At 61.1% G+C, this 24,110-nt stretch overlaps 1 protein-coding gene across 1 annotated transcript in view; it reads left to right on the plus strand.

The window, feature by feature from the left end:
* Nucleotides 1–23,970, plus strand: part of ITPR3 (inositol 1,4,5-trisphosphate receptor type 3) — a 67,256-nt gene extending 43,286 nt beyond the window's left edge. The window contains exons 23-58 of the mRNA XM_069564127.1: nt 1,137–1,266; nt 1,783–1,840; nt 2,997–3,162; nt 4,374–4,538; nt 4,614–4,688; nt 5,076–5,201; nt 6,274–6,396; nt 6,480–6,680; nt 7,664–7,915; nt 8,124–8,249; nt 8,362–8,487; nt 9,734–9,854; nt 10,360–10,550; nt 11,090–11,238; nt 11,372–11,480; nt 11,603–11,693; nt 11,799–11,968; nt 13,045–13,219; nt 13,370–13,554; nt 13,659–13,859; nt 14,005–14,115; nt 14,543–14,638; nt 14,760–14,861; nt 14,938–15,021; nt 15,542–15,652; nt 15,754–15,946; nt 16,235–16,360; nt 16,797–16,969; nt 17,823–17,987; nt 18,640–18,832; nt 19,271–19,375; nt 19,460–19,587; nt 20,267–20,432; nt 21,009–21,169; nt 22,418–22,579; nt 23,184–23,970. Of these exons, the coding sequence (XP_069420228.1) occupies nt 1,137–1,266; nt 1,783–1,840; nt 2,997–3,162; nt 4,374–4,538; nt 4,614–4,688; nt 5,076–5,201; nt 6,274–6,396; nt 6,480–6,680; nt 7,664–7,915; nt 8,124–8,249; nt 8,362–8,487; nt 9,734–9,854; nt 10,360–10,550; nt 11,090–11,238; nt 11,372–11,480; nt 11,603–11,693; nt 11,799–11,968; nt 13,045–13,219; nt 13,370–13,554; nt 13,659–13,859; nt 14,005–14,115; nt 14,543–14,638; nt 14,760–14,861; nt 14,938–15,021; nt 15,542–15,652; nt 15,754–15,946; nt 16,235–16,360; nt 16,797–16,969; nt 17,823–17,987; nt 18,640–18,832; nt 19,271–19,375; nt 19,460–19,587; nt 20,267–20,432; nt 21,009–21,169; nt 22,418–22,579; nt 23,184–23,252 (5,085 nt within the window). The 3' untranslated portion in view covers nt 23,253–23,970. The remainder of the gene's footprint in view (nt 1–1,136; nt 1,267–1,782; nt 1,841–2,996; nt 3,163–4,373; nt 4,539–4,613; nt 4,689–5,075; nt 5,202–6,273; nt 6,397–6,479; nt 6,681–7,663; nt 7,916–8,123; nt 8,250–8,361; nt 8,488–9,733; nt 9,855–10,359; nt 10,551–11,089; nt 11,239–11,371; nt 11,481–11,602; nt 11,694–11,798; nt 11,969–13,044; nt 13,220–13,369; nt 13,555–13,658; nt 13,860–14,004; nt 14,116–14,542; nt 14,639–14,759; nt 14,862–14,937; nt 15,022–15,541; nt 15,653–15,753; nt 15,947–16,234; nt 16,361–16,796; nt 16,970–17,822; nt 17,988–18,639; nt 18,833–19,270; nt 19,376–19,459; nt 19,588–20,266; nt 20,433–21,008; nt 21,170–22,417; nt 22,580–23,183) is intronic.
* Nucleotides 23,971–24,110: the final 140 nt, after the last annotated feature.

Consider the following 24,110-nt stretch of genomic DNA (forward strand, 5'->3'; position numbering starts at 1 on the left):
TTCTTTTTATATATTTTTCTACTATGGCTTATCACAAGATAGTAAATGTAGTTCCCTATGCAATATAGTAGGACCTTGTTGTTCGTCCGTTCTACACATAATAGTTTGCCATATATTATATACGTATATAATATATTATCTACATCTATTATATTTCATCATATGTTACATGTAATTATATTACATATAATGTAATATATAATATACATTTAATATGTATTATATAACACAATATTACGTTACATATAATATAATGTGCAACCCCAAACTGCCACTCGCTCCCTCCCCCACTTCCCCTCCCCCTGGCAACCACAAGTCTGTTCTGTCTGTGAGAGTGTTTCTGTCTCATAGGTAGGTTCCTTTGTGTTTTTTAATTTCCACAGTTAAGTGGTATTATATGGTATTTGTCTGCTTGAGTTTCTTCATTTATTATGATGATCTCTATCTCCATCCATCCATGTTGCTGCAGATGGCATCGTTTCATTCTTTTTTATGGCTGAGTCGGTCCCCTGGTGGCTCAGACGGTAAAGCGTCTGTCTATCAGTGTGGGAGACCTGGGTCCGATCCCTGGGTCAGGGAGATTCCCTGGAGAAGGAGATGGCAACCCCCTCCAGTACTCTTGCCTAGAAAACCCCATGGACGGAGGAGCCTGGTGCAGGCTACTGCCCATGGGGTCGCAAAGAGTCGGACACGACTGAGCGATTTCGCTTCAGTACTCCATCACACACACACCCACACACACACCCACATCTTCTTTATCCGTCCCTCTGTTGATCGGCCTTCAGGTTGCCTCCTTGTCTTGGCTGCTGTGAATAGTGCCGCTGTGAACACAGAGGCGCCTGCATCTTTCTGAATTGCAGTTGTGTCCGGGTGCATCCCCAGGAGTGCGATTGCTGTACCGTATGGCAGCTCTGTTTGTAGCTTTCTGAGGACCCTCCAGACAGTCCTCCATGCGCCTGCGCCAGCTTGCATTCCCAGGGGAGAGGGGTCTCGCTGCCCTGGTTGTGATGGCCCACGGAGTCCCATGCTTCCGTGCGGGGCCTTCCCAGCGCCAGGGCTCGTCCGGGGTGGCCCCTCACTCCTGCCACGAGCTTGGTCTCAGACCTGTCCTCACCCCATCCTCCCCCCTTCTCCAGTTCATCCTCAACGTCCGCCTGGATTACCGCATCTCCTACCTGCTGTCTGTCTTCAAGAAGGAGTTTGTGGAGGTGTTTCCCATGCAGGACAGTGGGGCCGATGGCACGGCCCCTGCCTTCGACTCCACCAGTGAGCCCCGCCCCTCCCTTCACCCCAGCTTCCGGCCGAGGCTGGGTGACTTGATGCACCACGAGGGGCTGCGGTCTGGGGCTGCCTCTGGCCAGCGCCCCTACCCTTCCCTCGTTTCCCAGGCTGCAAGGGCCCTTCCTCCCTGTTGTCCCACTTACCGTCCCAGAGAGGGAGCAGGGCAGGGGTCATCCCCTCCAGTTCCTAAATGGGGAGCCTGGGGCCCCCGGGAGGCAGGGGCTTGCCCACGACCATCGTCAGTGAGAGGCTGAGCCAGGCCTGCTCCCCCAGCCAGGATCCCTGCTCGCGCCTGCAGGTCTGTGGGCTGCCCCACGGGTCCCTGCCCTGGGTGGTTCCGCCTCCACCCCCAGGAGAGGCAGGGAGAGCGGCGGGCGGCCGCCCAGCCAATGTGGAGGCACGGGAGGTCTTGGCGTCACCCTGCTCCCTCTCCCCGTGCTCCCCGTTGTCCTGCATGCGGACAGCCTCCCTCCTCCATCTGCCCCCTCTTACTCCCTGCAGCCGCCAACATGAACCTGGACCGCATTGGGGAGCAGGCGGAAGCCATGTTTGGAGTGGGGTGAGGCTGGGGGTGAGGCGGGTGGTGTGGGTGGGGTTGGGTGGGTGATGAGGATACAGGCTGGAGACCCTTCGCTCCTTGGTTAATCTTCTTGCAGACCCTTGCCAGGCCCTGGGGTAGAGGTCCCCCGGCTTTGTGCTCTGACTTTCCCTTGCTTGCCTAAACCCAGTGATACCGGGGCTCCTTGGGCCCCAGTGTCATTCCGGCCATCCCCTGCCTGCACTCAGGGCAGTTGTGCCTGTTTATTTGTCAGGAGCTGGGCCAGGTAGCCGGAGGTGCCTCCCTGTGTCCACAGCAGGGAGGCCAGGCTGCTCTTCAAGGGGGTGGGCGTCACTCCAGGAGCTGGGGGCTCTTAACTATTTCTGTGCCATACCCTTGGCGTCTGGTGAAGCCTTTGGCTCCCTTCCCAGGATGGAGTTTTTATTTTTTTAAATTTCTGGCGCACTGCACAGCTTATAAGACCTTAGTTCTGCCACCAGTGATTGAACTCAGGCCCTCGGCAGTGAAAGCACAGAGTCCTAACCACTGGGCAGCCAGGGAGTTCGTGGAGTAGCATTTTAAAGTTCAGAATGCAACGCACATAGGATTATTATTACAAAGGAAATCAGTGGCATTGGGATGCAGTTATCAAAATATTGGAGAAAACAAATTTGAAGTGACAGTTATATATGTGCTTCTTTATTAACACGTGAAATAACAGTCTGCACCTGAGGTGTAATTAGTACCATTCCTTTGAAGTAGTGATGAATGTAAATATTTTGCAATTTCTGTAACAACTCTGAAGTGATAGGAAAGCATCTGTGATTTTTTTATTGGTGACAGAGTCACAGGTACTGCTCATTTTTCTCACCGAAGGAAACACTACATTTTGGTGGGAGGTTGGTGAAAAGAAAGACCAGCTTTCCGCTCGCCTCTGTTTGTGGCCTGAGCCTCTTTCTGTGAATCCTGTGGGGGGGTCTGTGGGTTTCCTGGGAGAGTCCTGGGCTTAGCTGCATCCCCGCAGGGCATCGGGTGGCCCTCGGGACACAGCGATCCTGGAGGTGCCCATGGTGGTGGCTGTTTGCAAAGTCAGCAGGAGGACACGGTGCCCTGGCTGTCTGGCAGGTGGCGGGGAGCCTGCATATCCCCTGACCGTCACACCCTCCCCTCCCCGCAGGAAGACCAGCAGCATGCTGGAGGTGGACGATGAGGGTGGCCGCATGCTGCTGCGCGTGCTCATCCACCTCACCATGCACGACTACGCCCCGCTGGTCTCAGGGGCCCTGCAGCTGCTCTTCAAGCACTTCAGCCAGCGCCAGGAGGTCATGCACACCTTCAAGCAGGTGCACCCCCCTCCCCCTGATGGAGCACCCAGCCCTCAGGGAGGTGCACCCCCCTCCCCCCGGTGGAGCACCCAGCCCTCGGGGAGGTGCTCCCCCCTCCCCTGTTGGAGCACCCAGCCCTCGGGGAGGTGCTCCCCCCTCCCCTGTTGGAGCACCCAGCCTTTGGGGAGGTGCTCCCTCCCCCAATGGAGCACCCAGCCCTCGGGGAGGTGCACCCCCCCCTTCCCCGCCCGATGGAGCACCCAGCCCTTGGGGAGGTGCTCCCCCTTCCCCCGATGGAGCACCCAGCCCTTGGGGAGGAAGGCCTGAGAAGTCTTCCTGGGGGCCAGAGGGTCATCCGGCCCTGGCCACACACTGAGCGCTGGGAGGGGGAGACGAGGATGGGGCAGCTTGAGATACATCCCTGGGGTCTGGCCTTGCTGAGCTCCTTGCAGGTAACACCACCTTGAGTCTTGACAACTTTGATCTCCTCTCAGCCTGACTCCAGGCCTGATGTCATGTCTTATGAGGCAAACAGCACATTCTAGTTTGCGAACTCTACCATGGGCACCTTTGCTATTTCGCATCATGCCTGGCACAAAGTCACCTCTTACCAAGGGGATTGGCTTTGTTTCTGTGATGTCACGCAGTCTTGACAGCTCCCAGTGAGAGGGCACTGGTGTTTAACAGGTGTGCTAGGCCGCAGGCGCTGAGCACTGGGCCTGCGTTCGTGGAATTCTCCAAGCAGCCTGACAGTGAGATTTTGACTCTCATTCCCGCTTTACAGATGGGGGAAATTGAGGCCCGGGGGAGCTTTCCTCCCTTACCCATGGACCCAGAGCAAGTGAGGTGGTGACGGAGTCAGGGTTCAGGTCTCAGCACTCGGTGATGTCAGTATGCTTTGCTCTGCCCTGTTCTGTTCTGTGTGAACAGGTGACAGGCCACAGCAGCATGTGACATGAGCCACTGAGTAACTGAAGCCAGGTGATGAGATAGTTCATGACTAGGGATGCAGGGAAGTCTGTGGCCAATCAGGGAAAGCTTCCTGGAGGCGGTGAACTTAGAGCAGAGCCATAAACACCAGGTCGGATCTGGCTCGGTGGAGAGGAGCAGGGGTGGAGAGGAGAGGCCAAGAGCAGAGAGGCCTGGACAGGGCAGGTGCTGGGCGTCTCTACGAGGCCGTGGACTTGGGGGTGCCCATCTCACCAGGCACGCTTGCCGTTGACCTTCAGGTGCAGCTGCTGATCTCAGCCCAGGACGTGGAGAACTACAAGGTGATCAAGTCTGAGCTGGACCGACTGCGGACCATGGTGGAGAAGTCAGAGCTGTGGGTGGACAAGAAGGGCACCAGCAAGGGCGAGGAGGGGGAGGCTGGCCCCACTAAAGACAAGAAGCAGGTGCGTGGGATGTGGGGCCCAGGGCGGGGCCCTGGGAGGCCGGGCCTGGCTGACCCCGCTCCCCCGTTCCCCCAGCGGCCCACAGACGAGGAGGGCTTTCTGCACCCACCTGGAGAGAAGAGCAGCGAGAACTACCAGATCGTCAAGGGCGTGAGTGGCTGTGTTCTGGGGGTGGGTCTGCGGGCCCCCTGCCCCGGAGGCTCCATGCTGCCTTTCCTGCCTCAACTCCAGCTGGCTTGCAGGAAATCCTCCAGCATTCCCTGAGTGTTAAACACAGCCCTGCCAAGGTCCAGATGGAATTATTTTAAAGCTGAAGGAGTTCAGTGAAATTCCACTTCACAGTCAAGTTGTTCTGTTGACTTGTGCGAGTGGAATCGGCTTTTCCGTGCTCGCGGCCTTGTGTCGATCGGGTTCAGTGGCTGCGGCCCCCTTCCCTCTTCCTGGCCCCGTGGGAGCTGCGGCTCTGCTGTGGTTGGCCCTGGGGAAGCCTGGGGAAGTGGGCAGGGGCTCCGGGTTCACCCTCTCCCCACCCCACAGATACTGGAGCGGCTGAACAAGATGTGTGGCGTGGGGGAGCAGATGAGGAAGAAACAGCAGCGGCTGCTCAAGAACATGGACGCCCACAAGGTCATGCTGGACCTGCTGCAGATCCCCTACGACAAGGTGAGCCCGACCTTTGACCTCTGACTCCCCAGGGCAGCTGCACCCTGAACCCAGACCCAACCCAAACCACACACTGACCCCTGATGCCGACCTGACCTGCCTCAAGCTGACCTTTTACTTCGGCCTGCCCCACATACCGAGACCCTTGAATCCAATCTTAGTATTCTTGACCTTTGACCTTCCACCCTTCATCTTGATCCACTTGGACCTTGAATTGACTCCCGCCTCACCCTGGTTCATGACCTTGACCCTAGCTTCTATTTCGCTCTTTGTGCTAATCCTCATACTCCAGCTTCATTAAAATTTTTTTTTTTTTTAATTTGGCTGTGCTGGGGTCTCCACTGCTACGTGGCTTTTCTCTGGTTGCCGTGAGTGGGGGCTGCCCTCTGGTAGTGCTGCTCGGCCTTCTCTTTGCGGCGGCTCCTCTAGTTGAGGAGCGCGGGCTGCAGGGCGCTCTGACTTCAGGAGCTGCAGCGCTGCCTGTCAGTGGCTGCGGCTCCCGGGCTGCAGGGTACAGGCTCAGTAGTTGTGGAGCACGGGCTGGATTGCTCCTTGGCAGGTGGTTATCTTCCTGATCAGGGATCCAGCCCGTGTCTCCTACATGGGCAGGTGGACTCCTTACCACTGAGTCCCCAGGGAAGCCCACCCTCAGCTTCATTTAACCTTTGACCTTCAGCTTCATTACCCTGACCAACGTTGACCCCAGCCTTTCCTTGACCCCCGACTTTGAGTTTTCACCCTAGCCTTACCCTGGTTGTCCCCAAGCCCACCCTGGCCTCTGATTCCAAACATAGCTTCATCTCAACCATAGACCCCTTCCTATGACTCATGGTGATCTTGATCTGCCCCCAGGTTTAAGGCTCTGACACCCCCTCAGTGTTCACCTGACCTGACCCCTTAGCCTTGCTCCCCGACTCCATCCTCCTCTCAGGCTCTGACCCTCAGTTCCTCCCACATCTCCGTCTCCTGACCCACCTTGAACCTGGCTACCTTGTGGTCCCAGTGCTGAGCCTTGACGCACCCCCACACCGGGCCTGGCCTGGGCACCCTCTCCCCTGCTCTCCACATCCAGGGCGACGCCAAGATGATGGAGATCCTGCGCTACACACACCAGTTCCTGCAGAAGTTCTGCGCGGGGAACCCTGGCAACCAGGCCCTGCTGCACAAGCACCTGCACCTCTTCCTCACGCCGGGGGTGAGGGCACGGGGTCAGGCGGCGGGCAGGGGGCGAGCGCCAGACGCCCCTCTCTGACGGCCGCCCCGCCTGCCCGCCTGCAGCTGCTGGAGGCGGAGACTCTGCAGCACATCTTCCTGAACAACTACCAGCTCTGCTCCGAGGTTGGGGAGCCCGTCCTGCAGCACTTCGTGCACCTGCTGGCCACGCACGGGCGCCACGTGCAGTACCTGGACTTCCTGCACACCGTCATCAAGGCCGAGGGCAAGTACGTCAAGAAGTGCCAGGACATGGTCATGACCGAGGTGAGGGCGCGCGGCGGCGCTCCGGCGGTGGGCGGGTCGCAGGGGGGGTGCCGGGGGCACACGGGGACAGGACAGACGCTGAGGCTGGGGGAGCAGGATTCGGGCTACGGCCTAACAGAGCTGGGCCTGCGGGCGCTCAGGTGCCTGGTGGAATTCAGGTCAGAGGCCTGAGAGAGCTCAGGCGCCCATCCTTCACTTGTCCTCGTTGATTTATAAGTCATGGAGCACCTGCTGCGTGCCAGGCGCCGTGTACCCCTGGGCGAAACCACTCCAGTATGAGCTCTGCGGGCAGGAGCCGCAGCGGGGCCGGGTCACAGCCTTTGCCAGGGCGTCGTAGAACACGACCACGTGCATGTTGCCAGGGACCCGGTGTCTGGCGCATAGTAGGTGCTCAGTAAAGAAACGAAGAATGAGGGGCTGAGCCTAAATCTGGAACAGACATGCTGTCTGCCCTGGAGCATCTTGCAGCCTGGGGCGGGGCAGGGAGAGAAAGGAGCAAATGCCAGAGGGAGATGAGGAACTTAATTGGTGAGCTGGGAGTGCCGTGCGGGGTTCATTCCTGACTGCTCTCGTTATATTAACTGTGACGAACAGAATTGCTGACACGACAGGGACGCAGCTCCTGGAGGGTTTAAATTACAGCAGTGGAAGCACAGGGGAGGACAGCACGAGTCGGGCTTACAGCAGGCTTCCTGGCGGAGGCGCCTCTGAGACAAGCCCAAGTGGGATTTCTTTCCTTAGAGGAAGGAGGTCCTTCCTGGGTCTGGAGTTCGATGTCCCAGCTGATAGCAGAGGGTCTGAGATACCAGCCTAGGGCCCCGAGGGCCAGGAAACCCCAGACACTCAGGCAGGGGAGAGTTTTCCTGCGTGTTGGGTGCAGGCCAGGCTCAGAGCCCCGGTCTTTCCCTGGGGACGGCAGGTGAGGGCTGGGGCCCTGGGCCTGCTGGACCGAGGGGCCCGACATGCCCTCTTCTTGCCCACAGCTGACCAACGCAGGTGATGACGTGGTCGTGTTCTACAACGACAAGGCCTCGCTGGCCCACCTGCTGGACATGATGAAGGCTGCCCGCGACGGCGTGGAGGACCACAGCCCGCTCATGTACCACATCTCCCTGGTGGACCTGCTGGCCGCCTGCGCCGAGGGCAAGAACGTCTACACCGAGATCAAGTGCACGTCCCTGCTGCCCCTGGAGGATGTGGTGTCTGTGGTGACACACGAGGACTGCATCACCGAGGTGGGGATGCAAGCGTCGGGGGGCCAGGCTGGGGCAGCCCCTCGGTCCCGCTCGGGGAGGGGCGGGACGGGGCTGGGAGGCGGGGAGGCTGGCAGAGGAGCCGGAGGAGGTTGGGCAGAAGCACGAAAGGGAGAGCCTGGCTGGGGCCGGGGCCGGGGCCGGGGCCGGGTGCCGCTGGCGCCCTGACCTCCCAGCCCTGCCTGCCCAGGTGAAAATGGCCTACGTGAATTTTGTGAACCACTGCTACGTGGACACGGAGGTGGAGATGAAGGAGATCTACACCAGCAACCACATCTGGACCCTCTTTGAGAACTTCACCCTGGACATGGCTCGGGTGTGTGCCTGTGGGAGCGTGGACCTGAGCTGGCCCCTGGAGGGGGACCCGGCTGCCTCCGTCATGGGGCGTGAGTGGAGAGGTCCCCAGGCATTGGTCTCTTCTACTCCAGGTTTGCAGCAAGCGGGAGAGGCGCCTGGCTGACCCCGCCCTGGAGAAGTACGTGCTGACCGTCGTGCTGGACACCATCAGCGCTTTCTTCAGCTCCCCGTTCTCTGAGAACAGCACCTCCCTGCAGGTGGGCGCCTGCTGCGGGCCGCTTCAGGGCAGGGAGAGCCAGAGTGTGCATATTCACGTTGCCTTGCCGTGCATTAGTTGTCAATGCTGTGTAACAAATTGCCCCCAGTCCACAAACAAGCATTACCTCACAGTTTCTGTGGGTCGGGAATTACAGTGGGAACTGCCACAGATCAGGAATTCCTAGGTTCGCCTGGGTCTCGGGGTGACCAGGGACACCAAAGGGGGTGGCCGTTACCCACCAAAGACAAGGTGTGATGCTTACCACAGTGGCTGGCAGAGCTGAAGCAGGGGAGTCGGATGCGAAGAATCTTCCAAGTTGGCCTTGCTCCTCTGCAGAAGAGCTCTAGGCTGTGAACAGGTGTTGGACTTGGATGTCTGAGAGTCACAGGCCCCCAGTCAGTCCTCAGACTCAAGCCGGGTCACAGCCCCAGAGCCCCTTGAGGAAGGAGCCTGCTACCTAATTCATAAACATTGGAAGGACATGTAGGAAACCAATCAGAGTGCTGCCTGTAGGTAGAGGGGCTGAGAGTGGAGCAGGGATAGTGTGTCTTAGAGTAGCAAGAAAGCGCTGGGTCCCACTCTCCCTCCCAGCCAGCACGGGCTTGTTTGACACATGGGTTTGGTCCCTCGGACCCCTCTGGGACTTAGTGATATGTATCAATTTTCCCTGTCTCTTAGCAGCTACAGGGCAGAGAATGAGAGAGTAGGGTGAGAGGTTCACGGGTGGGGGCAAGACTCCCTGAAGTATTCCTTTTTAATTTTTATTTTATTATTTATTTTGGCTGTGCCATGTGACTTGAGGGATCTTAGTTCCCCAATCAGGGATCAAACCCTGGTCTTGAGCAGTGAAAGCAAGGAGTCCTAACCACTGGACGTCCAGGGAATTCCTGAAGTGTTCCTTTTCATAACTTTTTTGTTTAGAACCATGTAAATAGTTCCCCTTTCCACAGCATTTAATTTATTGGAAACTCTTTTAAAGGAAGAAAAGGGTCAGCAATAGTTATAAGCCCCAGGCCTGGACCATGGGGAGTTCTCACAGGGGTGCCATGTACAGTTGGGCAGGTTGTGTGCTGCTGAGAGGAAAGGGGGTGCTTTTTTCCAACTGGCACAAAGGCCCATGGTAGCTATTGGTGGTCCTGTCCCTCTCCCTACACCCAGACTCGGTGAGCCTGGGCCCGGGGTGCGGGGCTGCCCAGGGAGGAGGGCGGGCCAGGCTGCAGCAGCAGGCACGTTGCCTCTTGCAGACGCACCAGACAATCGTGGTACAGCTGCTGCAGTCCACCATGCGGCTGCTTGAGTGTCCGTGGCTGCAGCAGCAGCACAAGGGCTCCGTGGAGGCCTGCATCCGGACCCTCGCCATGGTGGGTGAGTGTCCCGGGGCACTGGGCAGCCCCCACCACCCCTCCCCTCCCCTGCCTCTGCCCCGGGGATGCCTGCCCTCCCAGTAAATACCTTATCCCCACGTTCGTCCATCAGCTGCTCCTAGGTGGTGCTCAGTAAGTCCTCCCTGGTGTCTAACTGGCATCTGGCAATCCAGAGAAGCTGTTTTCTGCTCTGAGTCAGTTCCCCAGAGGAGAGTGCTGGGGGATATCCTCAAGCACAGCTTTTTGGGCTTACATATGGTCTCAGGCAGGAAGAGGCTGTAGGTTGTTAGGGAGGTGGGTAGAGTGGAGGGGCGGGGTCCGCGTGGAGCCAGGGTGGAAACAGAGGCAAGAACTCCCTCTTTTTATCCCCAAAAGGGAAGAGGGCACCTCAGTCCAAGTTGGGACCAGTGTGGGGGCCCCAGCACCCTCAGCCCTGCCCCCCTGAGCCTGGCCCTTCTGGCTGAGCCCCGACCAGCCCTCCAGCACCCCGACCCCTCTCCCCTCAGCCAAGGGCCGGGCCATCTCGCTGCCCATGGACTTGGATGCCCACATCAGCTCACTGCTCAGCAGTGGCGCCAGCTGTGTGGCTGCCGCCCAGCGGAATGCCTCCAATTACAAGACAGCCACGCGGGCCTTCCCCCGTGTCACGCCCACAGCCAACCAGTGGGACTACAAGAACATCATCGAGAAGCTGCAGGTGGGCGGGGCGCTGTGGCAGGGCTGCTTCTGGACAGGCCTGTGCTTGGGGTGTCCTTTCTGGACTGTCCATTCCCGCCCAGAGGGAGCTGGCTAGCTTGTCCCATCCTGGGGGCCGCCAGGGGCAGGGGCTCTTCCAGGGCTGGCTCTCACCAAGGGGACTGGGACGCCTCTTGCTCGAGATAGCACCTTCGTGTTTCTCTCTCACCCTTACATTGTCTCACTGGCTTCCAGATGGGGCGTGGTGGGTCACTGTCCTCCTGTGGCAGAAGACTGAGGCCCAGAGAGGGCGAGGGGCTTGCCCAGGCCCGCACGGAGCTAGAGAAGGGGCTGGGGGAAAGGCCAGGGTGTGCTGGGGGCTCCGAGCAGCCAGGTGTCCCGCTCTGTGCCTGGCGGCTCTGCGGGCCCAGAGCCCTCAGATGAGGGCGGTCAGTCTGTGGGGCCCTTTGGTGCTGGGGAGTGGTGGTCACGTCCTGGTCATCTCTTGGGCCTGGGTGGCCTGCAGCTCGCCCAGCGGTGACCCCGCCTTGCCCACCGCAGGACATCATCACTGCCCTGGAGGAGCGGCTGAGGCCCCTGGTGCAGGCCGAGCTGTCCGTGCTGGTGGACGTCCTGCACTGGCCCGAGCTGCTCTTCCTAGAGGGCAGTGAGGCCTACCAGCGCTGCGAGAGCGGGGGCTTCCTGTCCAAGTGAGTGCTGATCCAGGGCCCGGGGGTGCAGGGGCACAATGGCCCAGGGTGGGGAAGGCCTGGGGGGTTGGGGGCGGTGGCCGTGCAGGTGGTAAGGGGCTGCCCCGAGCACGGCCCCCTCCGCTGCGGCCAGGCTGATCCAGCACACAAAGGACCTTATGGAGTCGGAGGAGAAGCTGTGCGTCAAGGTGCTAAGGACGCTGCAGCAGATGCTGCTGAAGAAGACCAAGTACGGGGACCGGGTGAGTGCCTGGAGGGCTGGGTGCCAGGCGGGCCTGGCCACGGGAGGCTCAGGGCCAGGACCGCCTGGCTGGATGGTAAAGGGGGAGACGGGCTGCCATGGGCCTTGCTCCCTTCCCTGCAGGGCAACCAGCTGCGCAAGATGCTGCTACAAAACTACCTCCAGAACCGGAAGTCCAGTTCGAGGGGGGACCTCCCGGACCCCATGGGCACCGGTCAGTCCTGTGTCCCCCCTGCTAGGCCTCTGGGGAGCCAGTTCACCCCAGGCCTTTCCTTCCCCTCCCTCCACGCTCCTCCCTAAGTGAGTTTCCTGCCTCCAGGCCTGGACCAAGACTGGTCGGCGATTGCAGCCACCCAGTGCCGGCTGGACAAGGAGGGGGCCACCAAGCTGGTGTGTGACCTCATCACCAGCACCAAGAACGAGAAGATCTTCCAGGAGAGCATCGGCCTGGCCATCCGCCTGCTGGATGGCGGCAACACCGAGATTCAGGTGTGCCAGTCGCTGAGGCCCTGTGGGCGGGCATCCAGCCCCAGGGGGCAGTGCCAGTCCAACTATTTGGCGGCTCTGCCTCCTGTGTCTGCTCTGTGTCACGTGGCCCTTTTCCATCCTACACCCCTGTGCTGCTCCATCCCCGCCTGGGCCTGTTGCCCACCATCTCTGCCCCAATTATGTCCACCGTTCTTGCCTCGCAGCCTCTGCGCAGGCCTCCTTCCCTGCCCTCCCACATGCTCCTTAGCTTTTGGTATCCAACTAAAAACCTGCTTTCTCCAAAAGCCCTCTCTGATGGTCTTACCTCTGTTCATTTATTTGTTCATTCATTCTGATAAGTTTATGTTGAGTGAGTGCCTTCTGTGTGCCTGGCAGTGTTCTAGGCTCTAGGACAAAAGAGCCAGAACCTATGTTCCCTTAGTTCTTGTATCCTAGTGGGGACAGCAGTCCCTACCTGCAGTCCCCATGTAATACCGAGAGCATGCGGACGGCGATAATGCAGGAAGGGGCTTTGGGGGTGCTGGGCCAGGGGAGTCTTAGGAGGAGTCATCGGGAAGGCCCCTCGGAGGGGAACGTTTGAATGAGGACCTGGAAGTGAGTAGGTGGAGAAATGGGGCAGGGGGCGGGGGGCAGAGCAGGCGGCGGAAGCTATGAAGGGGAAGTGGCTCCTGTGGCCAGAGGGGGTGGGGGAGGGGTGGTAGGCGCTGGGGTCGGGGGTGGCAGGTCATCACGTGGCCTCCTGGCCCCCTTGGGCCTGGGCTTGCCTCTGGGCAGATGGGGTGGCTGCAGGGTTTTGAGCAGAGAAGGGATGTGACTTGGACTTCAGAATGACCCCTCTGGCTGCTGTGTGGGGAACTGATGGGGAGCCAGAGCGGGTGTCAGTGGGCAGGAAGCTCGTGCAGGCCTCCCCCTCGACCTGTGCTGGTCTCAACTGTCCCCACCCTGGCCTCAGGCACAGGGTGCCGGGAAGTCTGTCTCCCCCACCTTGACCCTGCAGCACAGGAGGGAGCCTTCTGGGGCCGCACCCAGGCCCAGTGCTGAGGCGCCCTGCCCCTCCATCTCCGCGTTCACCCCAGAAATCCTTCTACAACCTGATGACGAGCGACAAGAAGTCAGAGCGCTTCTTCAAGGTGCTGCACGACCGCATGAAGCGGGCCCAGCAGGAGACCAAGTCCACAGTGGCCGTCAACATGAGCGACCTGGGCAGCCAGCCGCGTGAGGACCGTGAGCAGGCAGACCCCACCTCCAAAGGTCAGGCTCAGGGGTGACTGACGGCCCAGGGATGCGGACTGGGGCGGGAGGCAAGGTGGGTGGGCTGAGTTGTGAGTGTGGGAACGGAGGGTGAGGGTGAGGGTCTGAGCACTCCCAGAAGCCCCAGCCTCACCAGGCCTCACCCCGCAGGCCGCGTGGCCTCCTTCTCGATGCCCAGCTCCTCATCCCGCTATGCGTTGGGCCCCAGCCTGCACCGGGGGCATGAGGTGGGTGAACGCGTACAGAGCAATGAGATGGGCACGTCCGTGCTTATCATGCAGCCCATACTGCGCTTTCTGCAGCTGCTGTGTGAGAACCACAACCGGGACCTGCAGGTGAGGCCCCGCCCCGCCGCCCCGCCCGCGTGATTGGGGTCCCCGGGCAGGCCCTCCCTCCGTGCTGCAGCGGCGCCATGCGCATCCCTCCCCATCCTCTGCAGAACTTCCTGCGCTGCCAGAACAATAAGACAAACTACAACCTGGTGTGCGAGACACTGCAGTTCCTGGACATCATGTGCGGCAGCACCACAGGCAGCCTGGGGTTGCTGGGGCTCTACATCAACGAGGACAACGTGGGCCTCGTCATCCAGACCCTGGAGACCCTCACCGAGTACTGTCAGGGGCCCTGCCACGAGAACCAGGTGAGCCGTGGCAGCCGCGTGTGGTTACGCGGACCCGGGCGCGGGCGGAGCAGGCTGGGCAGGGGGCAGACCCAAGCCCTTGGAGCTCTCACGGGTTCTGAGAGGCCCAGGGCCCCGTGTCATCCCCACCCCTGCCTCCCGCCAGACCTGCATCGTGACGCACGAGTCCAATGGCATAGACATCATCACCGCGCTGATTCTCAATGACATCAGCCCCCTATGCAAGTACCGTATGGACCTGGTGCTGCAACTCAAGGTGCGGCCCGGGGCAGCCCCTGTGAGCGTGCGTAGGTGTGCGTGCTGGTGTGTGTGATGTTAGCGTGCTGTGTCTGTGTGCCGTGTGGGTATCGTGTGTGAGCATGGGTGGCGTGCAGGTGTGTGATGTGTGCATGTTTATTGTGCACACGGCTGCACGTGTGAGCAAGCGTGCTGGGTGTACACTTGCTCTAGAAGCGGGCATGCTCTGGGTTTATCCGAGGGCCTCGTGTCCATGCCTGCTGTGTGGGCGTGGGTGTGCTTGCCACAGAGTGGGGGAAGGCGGCCTGGATACACAGCTCCCTTCTCAGCAAGCCCTGGGGTCAGTGGGGAACAAGAAGGCCATGAGACTTGTGGGCAGAGGCTGTTACGGAACAGTCAGTGAAGGGGTTGGGGGCCCTCAGACTGTGGCCTGTCTCCCACCCCAGGACAATGCCTCCAAGCTGCTCCTGGCTCTGATGGAGAGCCGGCACGACAGTGAAAACGCCGAGCGCATCCTCATCAGCCTACGGCCCCAGGAGCTGGTGAGGCTGGGCTGGTAGTCAGGTGGGGCGGTGGCCCAGGTGGGTGTGCTGGGCTGGCAGTCAGGGCCCAGTCCTCTCTGCACCCCAAGAAGAGGGCACTCAGCAGGCTCTGCCCCGCCAGGTGGATGTCATCAAGAAGGCCTACCTGCAGGAAGAGGAGCGTGAGAACTCAGACGTGAGCCCTCGTGAAGTGGGCCACAACATCTACATCCTGGCGCTGCAGGTACCAGCCCCACCCCACGACCCCTGGCAGGTGGACCCCCCCTCGACCACTCCCCATGACTCTGCTGCCCTCCCAGCTCTCCAGGCACAACAAGCAGCTGCAGCACCTCCTGAAGCCTGTGAAGCGCATCCAAGAGGAGGCCGAGGGCATCTCTTCCATGGTGGGGGCCCAGAGGACAGGGGTGGGCGGGGGGCGTGGCTAATGCTGAGCTGGGGCGGGACTTATATTTGGGGCGGGGTTAGGCAGCAGATTGGATGGGATAGTATCTGGGGGTGAGGCTAGGAATTGAGAGCGGGGCTATGACCTAGGGGCAGGGCTGAGGACTGAGCGAGACCTCAGAGCCCGGCTGGAATCTGGGATGGAGGCGGGGGTGGGGTGGGGTGGGGTGGAGATGCTGGCTGAGAACCCGTGGGAGTAGCCCTGGTGATCCCGATGTAACCGGAACAGCGGAGTGGGGACAAGGCTGCGGCCTGGTTCTGGGGCGGGTCTGGAAGCCTGGAGGAGGACCTCAGGATGCACCTAGGCAGGGTTGTGAAGGGCCCTGACTGTCCCGCAGGACTGTCTCCCCTTTGGGGCTGGGTCAGGTCTAGCTGGGGGTCACTCACTGAGGTGTAGCTCAGGGCAGGGCTCAGTCCTGGAGGCGGGGTCTGCCAGGCCTGACCCGGGCACCCCTACCCCAGCTCAGCCTCAACAACAAGCAGCTGTCGCAGATGCTCAAGTCCTCAGCCCCGGTGCAGGAGCAGGAGGAGGACCCGCTGGCCTACTATGAGAACCACACCTCCCAGATAGAGGTGGGGCACGGGGGCGTGATGGGGCGGGGCCGTCAGTGGGGCGGGGCCTCAGCGGGGGCGGGGCCGAGGCTCGGGTGTGACCAGGCACCACGTCTGTCCAGATCGTGCGGCAGGACCGCAGCATGGAGCAGATCGTGTTCCCCGTGCCCGGCATCTGCCAGTTCCTGACGGAGGAGACCAAGCACCGGCTCTTCACCACCACCGAGCAGGATGAGCAGGGCAGCAAAGTGAGCGACTTCTTCGACCAGTCCTCCTTCCTGCACAACGAGATGGAGTGGCAGCGCAAGCTCCGCAGTGAGGACCCGCGGGCGGGGGGGCAGGCGGGCACGATGAACTGGCTGGAGCTGCTCACTGACGCCCCTGACGCCCCCCTCGCGCCCCTGACGCCTCCCTCGCGCCCCTGACGCCTCCCTCGCGCCCCTGACGCCTCCTTCACCTGCTGGTGAGGGACCCATCACCACTCCAAGGAGGGACCCAATCATGTTTTGCTCCTGAATTGTGGCCTGAGGCTGGTGGGCCCCGCATGGGGTGGGCAGATGATATTAACCAAGGACCCCCCTTGCCTGCCCCCGCCTCTCCCAGGCATGCCGCTCATCTACTGGTTCTCCCGCCGCATGACTCTTTGGGGCAGCATCTCCTTCAACCTGGCAGTTTTTATCAACATCATCATTGCCTTTTTCTACCCCTATGTGGAGGGCACGTCCACAGGTGAGGACACCTCAGGGCAGGCAGAGGGCCCTGAGCCTTCCATGCCCCCTCCTCTGATGTGAGCAGGGCCTTGGGGCCAGCTAGGCCCCGAGGGGACTGGGTGCAGCGTGGGGAGCAGTGCCCTCTGCTCTGGGTTCTGCACCTTATCACCAGGGCAGTGCCTCTGCCCTCTGGGTTCTGCACCTTATCACCAGGGCAGACAGGGCCCGTGCGCTCTGGAGACAGCGTGCACACACACATGTAAGGCAGAGAGCAGTTTGGTAGCAGCAGCTGGAGGCGGTAGCACCACCTCCTCAAGAGGCAGGGGTGATGGGCGGAGCCCTGCAGCCGGGTGGCCAACTTACAGGGAAGGCTCCCGGGAAGGGGGAGGCTTCCTGGGGTCTGTGGGGCGGGTGGGTGTGAGTGAGCCGCCCTGTCTCTGCTCCCGGGCCCCCAGGCGTGCTGGGCTCCCCGCTCATCTCGCTGCTCTTCTGGATCCTCATCTGCTTCTCCATCGCGGCCCTGTTCACCAAGCGCTACAGCGTCCGCCCTCTCATCGTGGCGCTCCTCTTGCGCTCCATCTACTACCTGGGCATTGGGCCCACGCTCAACATCCTGGGTGCCCTCAACGTGAGTGCCAGAGGACCCCAGCCCCCACCCCTCAGGGTTCATCACGTAGTCGGACCTGAAGCGGGCCTGCTGCCTCCCACTGGCCACTGCTCTGCCCCATCCCTCGGGCCCTGCGCCGGGATCATTACAGACCCGAGGTTGGGACCACTCTGTCTTCTCCATCCTCCTGGACAACTCAGGGCAGCAGACAGTCAGAGCCAGCCAGCCAGGAGCCACTTTGGGGCACCAGCTTCAGGGCTGCTGGGTACCCGGAGTTGTGCACTGCCTGAAGGCACATTGAGGACATCAAAGATTTATGTGTTATGACAGTTTCCTGACAGATAAGAAATAAAGTGCCTCAAGCAAGTGGGGGGTATCTTTTTGTAACTTAATTATCATAAAGGCCAAGGGTATTCTTCTCTGACCTGTTCTTTTCTTGCATCTTACTTTCTTTCTGGTGGCTCAAACGATGAAGAATCTGCAGGAGACCTGGGTTCGATCCCTGGGTCAGGAAACTCCCCTGGAGAAGGGAATGGCAACCCATTCCAGTATTCTTGCCTGGAGAATCCCACGGACAGCGGAGCTGGTGGTGGTCTAAGTCCATGGGGTCGCAAAGAGTCGCACACGACTGAGTGACTAACACTCACTTTTCACTTCTTCCTGAAGCTGGGGTCCCCCAGGGGCCTTCCTCTATTCTAGTTCCAAAAGCATTTCAGGGAGCATTTTTATTAATGCCATGTCTCCCATGCTGAGCAAGACCAGCTCAGACCCACTCTCCTGAAGACCTGGCCGCTGCTCTGGGCCTGGCCCCAGGAGTGGGGGGTTCAGGGTGGGAGGTAGGGCACCAACCCCCATGCCCTGCACTTGCCTACAGCTGACGAACAAGATCGTGTTCGTGGTGAGCTTCGTGGGCAACCGTGGCACCTTCATCCGGGGCTATAAGGCCATGGTCATGGACATGGAGTTCCTGTACCACGTGGGCTACATCCTGACGAGTGTCTTGGGCCTCTTCGCCCACGAGCTCTTCTACAGCATCCTGGTGAGGCCCCGGTGGGGATGGGGCTGGGCAGGGAGGACGGGCGGCTGGGGCTTCCTGCCTGTTGCTGGCAGTTCCCCAGCACCAGGCCTCTTGCTGCTGGGCTGGGAGGAGAGGATTTCCAGTGTCCTCATCTGCTGGACCCAGCCTGGCCTTCAAAACCTGGTGGCTCCTCGTGGTCCCATCTCCCCTGTACAGTGGGGGTTCGAGCCTGGACCCTGGAGCCAGACCATCGGGGTTTGCATCCAAGTGTGGCCCCTCCTGGCTGTGCAACCTTGGGCAGGTTTCTTAACTGCCCGTGCCTCAGTTTCCCCTTCTGTAACGTGGATCATTAACAGCACCTGTCCTCCAGAATAACTGTGAGGATGAAGTGAGCTGCTGCATGACAGTCCTGTAGAGCGTCCTTGCAGGTAGCGAGCGTGCCGTCAGAGCTGGCCGTCTTCCTCCGGCCGCGCTTGGTGCTCATTCCCCACTCGTGCTTTTCCCGGGGCCCCTCCTTCTGGGGCTTTAGGACTCGGGGCTCCTCGGAGATGTCGCCCCCGATGGGCCCGTGGGCCTGGTTCCACCCGCCTAAGCGCAGACCTCTTTGGGGAGACGTGGGACCCGGTGGGAAGCAGGCAGCCTGTGGTCCAGCCGTGTCTTTTCTGCCGCGCAGCTCTTTGACCTCATCTACCGTGAAGAGACGCTGTTGAACGTCATCAAGAGCGTGACCCGCAACGGCCGCTCCATCCTGCTGACCGCCCTGCTGGCCCTCATCCTGGTCTACCTCTTCTCCATCGTCGGCTTCCTCTTCCTCAAGGACGACTTCATTCTTGAGGTGGACCGGCTGCCCAGCAACCACTCCAGAGGTCTGTGGCGCCTCTCCTGGGAGGGGGGTGGGGACGGGAGGCCTGCACAAGCGGAGTGCTTATCCTGCCAGGCCCCCCTGTTTCTCTTCTTGGGTTCTGGGTGGAGTCTTAACTCACACCAACCTGCCTCCCTCTTCCTTGGGACAGACTGCGGGGGCGGGGGGGTGGAAGAGGCTTGAGTCGCTCTGGTTTGCAGACCCTGTGGTTCAGGTTAAACTTGGTACTTGTGGGAGCTGCCCGTGTGCCAGGGCTGGGGGTGCAGAGCCTCTCCCCTGTCCTTGGAGTGCAACCCTGCAGGGGCAGGTACACTGTAGCCCGACAGTGGAGAGCTGGTTGCATCAGGGCAGGCTTCCTGGAGGAGGTGATGCTAGAGTCAGAACTAGGGACATGATGAGGCCAGGTCCTTGGACCTCCTGACCTTGACCCTGTCCCCTCCAGCCAACCCCCTGGGGATGCCACACGGAGCTGCCACGTTTGTGAACACGTGCAGTGGGGACAACGTGGACTGTGACTCAGGAGTCTCTGTGCCTGAGGTCCTGGCAGGTGAGGGCAGTGTGTCTCAGGAGTGGGGTGCATGGGGGTGGATGCAGACTCCTGGCCGGGGCTGAGCACGTGCTCCACTTGTAGAGGACGAGGAGCCGGACAGCACGGAGCGGGCCTGTGACACCCTGCTCATGTGCATCGCCACCGTCATGAACCACGGGCTGCGCAACGGCGGTGGCGTGGGGGACATCCTCCGCAAGCCCTCCAAAGACGTGAGTGCCCCGGCCCCGCCCCCAGGTCCCGGCCAGCAGGGCAGCCCAGTCTCCCCCATGTTCAGGGGAGCGAGTCGCCCCCCTTCACGTCCCCACCCCACGGTGTGCCCCCTGCTCCCGGGCAGTTATGGGGTAGCTGTGCTGCATCGCGGCCCCGCCAGCCCAGACGAGCCCTCTAGCTCGCGGTGGATGCTCTGAGGGAAGGCCTTGGCACCCAGCTTTCTCAGGCTGGGAAAGCCGTGAGTCAGACAGTGGGCAGGTCCTGGGCCCCAGCCTGCAGCCGGGGCGACTGGGTGGGGAAGAGGCCTCGGGGTTTGGCGCAGCGTGTGCAGGCAGCCACGCGTTCCCAGGATGAGTCTGTCCCCAGTGGCACGAGGGTGAGAAGCTGCTCCTTGGCCAGGGGTCCCCTAGAATGAGTGAGATCACGTGTCCTGAGGGCAGCAGAGGAGTTGAGAGCCACTCGTCCCCTCCCCAGTGGTCAGGGGTGGGCACAGCTGAGGCCTGGCCCCCCACGCCAGACTCCTCCTTGAGGGCCTCTTCGCAGCCGCTGAGTCCCTGTCCCCGCACGTGCTCTGGCGGCGATTCTGACTCTAGTGAGGCGGGTCCTCTCCACCGTCTTCGGGGCCTTCACGCCCTTCTGGGAGCTGCTGGGCCCAGCCTCCCTGCCTCCCTCCCACAGGAGTCTCTCTTCCCCGCCCGAGTGGTCTACGACCTCCTGTTCTTCTTCATCGTCATCATCATCGTGCTGAACCTCATCTTTGGGGTGATCATTGACACCTTTGCCGACTTGCGCAGCGAGAAGCAGAAGAAGGAAGAGATTCTCAAGACCACGTGCTTCATCTGCGGTGAGGCTGGGCTCCCGCCAGGAGGCCGTGGCCGTCAGCAGCCTCAGTCCGCCCTTCCTCGGTCCTGTGGCCCCAGGGAGCCCTGCCCCGGGCCGGCAGCTTGGTGACTGTTCGCTTATCCCAGAATTGGGGAGAACAGAGCCCTGCCCAAGTGCGGAGTCGTCGAGGGAACAGGGAGGGGCCTCGAAACCCTTCCTTTAAATTCTGGGTCTCAGATGAGGAAACCAGCCTTGCCTTCCTACCCCCGCCAACCCATCCTCTCCCGGCCTCTGTGGGTGAAGGAGCAGGGTCCCCTGTGGGAACTGGCCCCTCGTCAAGCCCTTCCCACGCCCCCGGCCCTGGGCTCCTGGCGTCTGTATGGTCCCCACGGCACTGTGGCAGGGCAGGGGCTGCTGCTTTAAATGGAAGTGACCTCAGTAGCTCAGAGCAGGCTGTCACCTGCCCTCATCAGTACTTGCAGCCCGAGAACAGTGCCCTCGCGGCGTCAGGAGGCCCTGCCCGCCCTCCGGGGCTCTCGGATGGGGTGTCTCTCGGAGGCGGGAAGCCCGCCGTCACCGCCACGCTCTGCTTCCCCAGGTCTGGAGAGGGACAAGTTTGACAACAAGACCGTGTCGTTCGAGGAGCACATCAAGTTCGAGCACAACATGTGGAACTATCTGTACTTCATCGTGCTGGTCCGCGTGAAGAACAAGACGGACTACACGGGGCCGGAGAGCTACGTGGCCCAGATGATCAAGGTGAGGGCCTGGGGGGCGAGGGGCACGGGGGGACGGCTAGGGACCTTTGTTCAGAGGCAGCAGGTGGCGGGTAGCAGCTGGAGCTGGATCCTCTGGAGCCCCCCAACCCTGCTGTGCTGCAGTGGGGGAGCCTCTGGAAAAAGCCTCCAGAGGGTACAGGTGGTGTCTGGGGCCCGTGGATGCCCGGTGCCAGGCGACCCTGCTTGTGGCGACTGCTCTGTGGCCCTTTCTGAGGGGCCTTTTCTGCTGGGGGCGAGAGGGAGGGCGGCTTCCTGAAGCCTGGGTGGTCGCAGGCCGAGAGGGTGCCTGGATGAGCTTCATACTGTCAGACTCAGGAGACATCAGCCACCACTGCCGTCCAGTGCAGTGGCGAGTGAGGAGAGGTCTGGAGGGTGAAGGGAGTCCTCCTTCAGATTGCTGCACAGCAGTGTGCGTGCTCGTCGCTCAGTCGTGTCCGAGTCTTTGTGACCCCATGGACTGCAGCCCCCCAGGCTCCTCTGTCCGTGGGATTCTCCAGGCAAGAATACTGGCGTGGGTTGCCATGCCCTCCTCCAGGGGATCTTCCCAACCCAGGGATCCAACCCACGTCTCTTAATGTCTCCTATGTTGGCAGGTGGGTTCTTTACCACTGGTGCCACCTGGGGTTGCAGCCTCTAAAAGGAAAGGAAACGACTCGGAAGGGGGTTCTGTATGTGTTTTGAGTCTGTTTGGACTGGTCTTGAGTGCAGGTTTGTCTGTTGGTCTGAGAATTCAGCTTGCAACAGGTGCCCCCGCCCCGCCACCGCCTCTTAGTCTTGGGAAGCGTGGTTTCGCCTGAGTGTCAGATGCCACTGCCCGCGGCAGAGCTCGCCCCCTCAACATGCCATCTGCCTGACTCGCACCTTCCTGGGGTGTGGGGCCCGCTGGCAGGGCGGGGCGGGAGGAAGGAAGGAAGGAGAGACGGGTCTGAGTGCAGAGGCCCGTCCTCCGCCTCGCAGGGTGTGAGGAGTAAACGTGATCCCAGCGCCACAGCAAGAGGAGACATGGGCTGGAGGAAGTCCGCCCGTCTCCGTGCCGTGCTTCCCGCCCGCACAGGGTCACTCAGGCCCCACGGGCAGGACCCGGGTCAATTCAGATTTTCCCATGACACGTCCCTGGGGAGTAATTTGGCCGTGGGTGTGGCAGCAGGCTTCCCCCACATGACTGCTTTTCTAGAGGCCTTCCTGGGCTGGGCCTGAGTGTGTTCACCCCACGGGGGATGTTTTTCAGAACAAGAACCTGGACTGGTTCCCCCGGATGCGGGCCATGTCCCTGGTGAGCAGCGAGGGGGAGGGGGAGCAGAACGAGATCCGCATCCTCCAGGACAAGCTCAGCGCCACCATGAAGCTGGTGTCCCACCTCACCGCCCAGCTCAGCGAGCTCAAGGAGCAGGTGCGCCCCCTACATCCTGGCCTCCGCTGGCAGCCCTGGCTGTGGCCAAGGTCCCAGCCCGCCTGCCTGGGGGCGGGGAGGGTGGTGGGGCCTTTCTGCTTCCTCTGCCCCCTTCCTGCTGGTCTTCCTCTTGGGTCTGGGGTGGAAGATGGGGTCCCTTGGAGAGCTGGATGGAGGGGAGACGAGGCGGCCCCTACCCCCATGCTCCTAAAGGGCAGACGGGCAGGGCTGAGCGCGACCTCGCGCAGGTGGGGCCTCCCTCGCGCGCCCCCTCACCCCCACCCTGCAGCTGCTAGACTCTGGCCCAGGCGCTGACGGGTTAGGGTGATGGGGAAGTTAGGCCTCCTTCCGCTTCTCAACACCCGCTCTTGCCCAGTGTCCTCTGTGCCATCTGGCAGTGACTAAATATGGTCAGGCAGCCCCTTTTAGGTGGGGTACTCTCCCAGCTGCACCAAATCAGTGTTTGCGAAACGCTAATTGAGGACCAGGCTTTGGGGCTGACGGCCCTGCTGCACCCTGGGGGTCCTTGGCCAGCTGCCGGGGACAGCGGGGAGGGCGGGCTCTGGGCGGGCTGACCCGACTGCTGGCGTCTGCTTAAACCCAGATGACGGAGCAGAGGAAACGCAGGCAGCGCCTGGGCTTCGTGGATGTGCAGAACTGCATGAGCCGCTGAGCCGCCGCGGCGGGCCCGCTGGCCGCAGGGACACTGGAGTGCTGAGGCTGGGGAGACTGGCCACCCCTTCAGGCTGGGCGCCCGCCCAACCAGACCCCCCGGGCCAGCCTGGAGGGGAAGCTACAGAGCGGACAGCCCTGCCCAGACCGAGCCCCTGGAAGACTGAAACTCGCTGGGACTCACTCGCCGTAGTGCCTTAGAGGAGTCCGTCCTCGCAGCACTGCTGCTTGGTCCCTTACAGCAGGAACTGACATCGCTTCGCGTTCCTCCTGGTGGGTGACCAGGAGTGGGGTCTCCTCTGTACTCCAAGCACTACATTTTGGTCGCTGCCACCTCTGGCGAGACGCAGTGACGCTGTTGCTAGTGATTTTAGGGCTTTATTTAACTTATTCATGATGCCGGCTCGGCCCTTCCCAGGGCTGCGCCCCTCCCCCGGGCCCCAGACCTGCTGTAGATCCTGTAGACCTCAGTGTCCGGGGCCCGGCCAGCCTCGCGGGCACAGCGCCCGGAGGACGGGAGACCAAAGCGTGGAGCCTTGCTCCTCCTGGGCCTCCTGGGGACGGGCCCACGCCCAGGGGACTGGGCTGGGGCATGTTAGGAGGGGCTGGTTTTTACTGCCTGTTTTCTCCTTTTGGTGTAATGTTTTACAAATCCTTTGGCCCGAGAACTAATATGTTAATTGCCTTAAATAAATGAATAAATCTAGTCCATTAGAAAAGGATGCTGGCTCCTTGGGGGCTGGAGCTGCTGGCAGAGGACAGTCTGACCCCACCTGCTGGCCTGGCCTCACCGTGCATTCTTGGGAGATGCTGAGTGCTGTCCTGTCTCAGCGATTGCGGGACAGAATGCACTGCAGTG

The sequence above is a fragment of the Ovis canadensis genome, chromosome 20 (genome assembly GCF_042477335.2).
Source record: "Ovis canadensis isolate MfBH-ARS-UI-01 breed Bighorn chromosome 20, ARS-UI_OviCan_v2, whole genome shotgun sequence".
NCBI classification, from domain to species: Eukaryota; Metazoa; Chordata; class Mammalia; order Artiodactyla; family Bovidae; genus Ovis; species Ovis canadensis.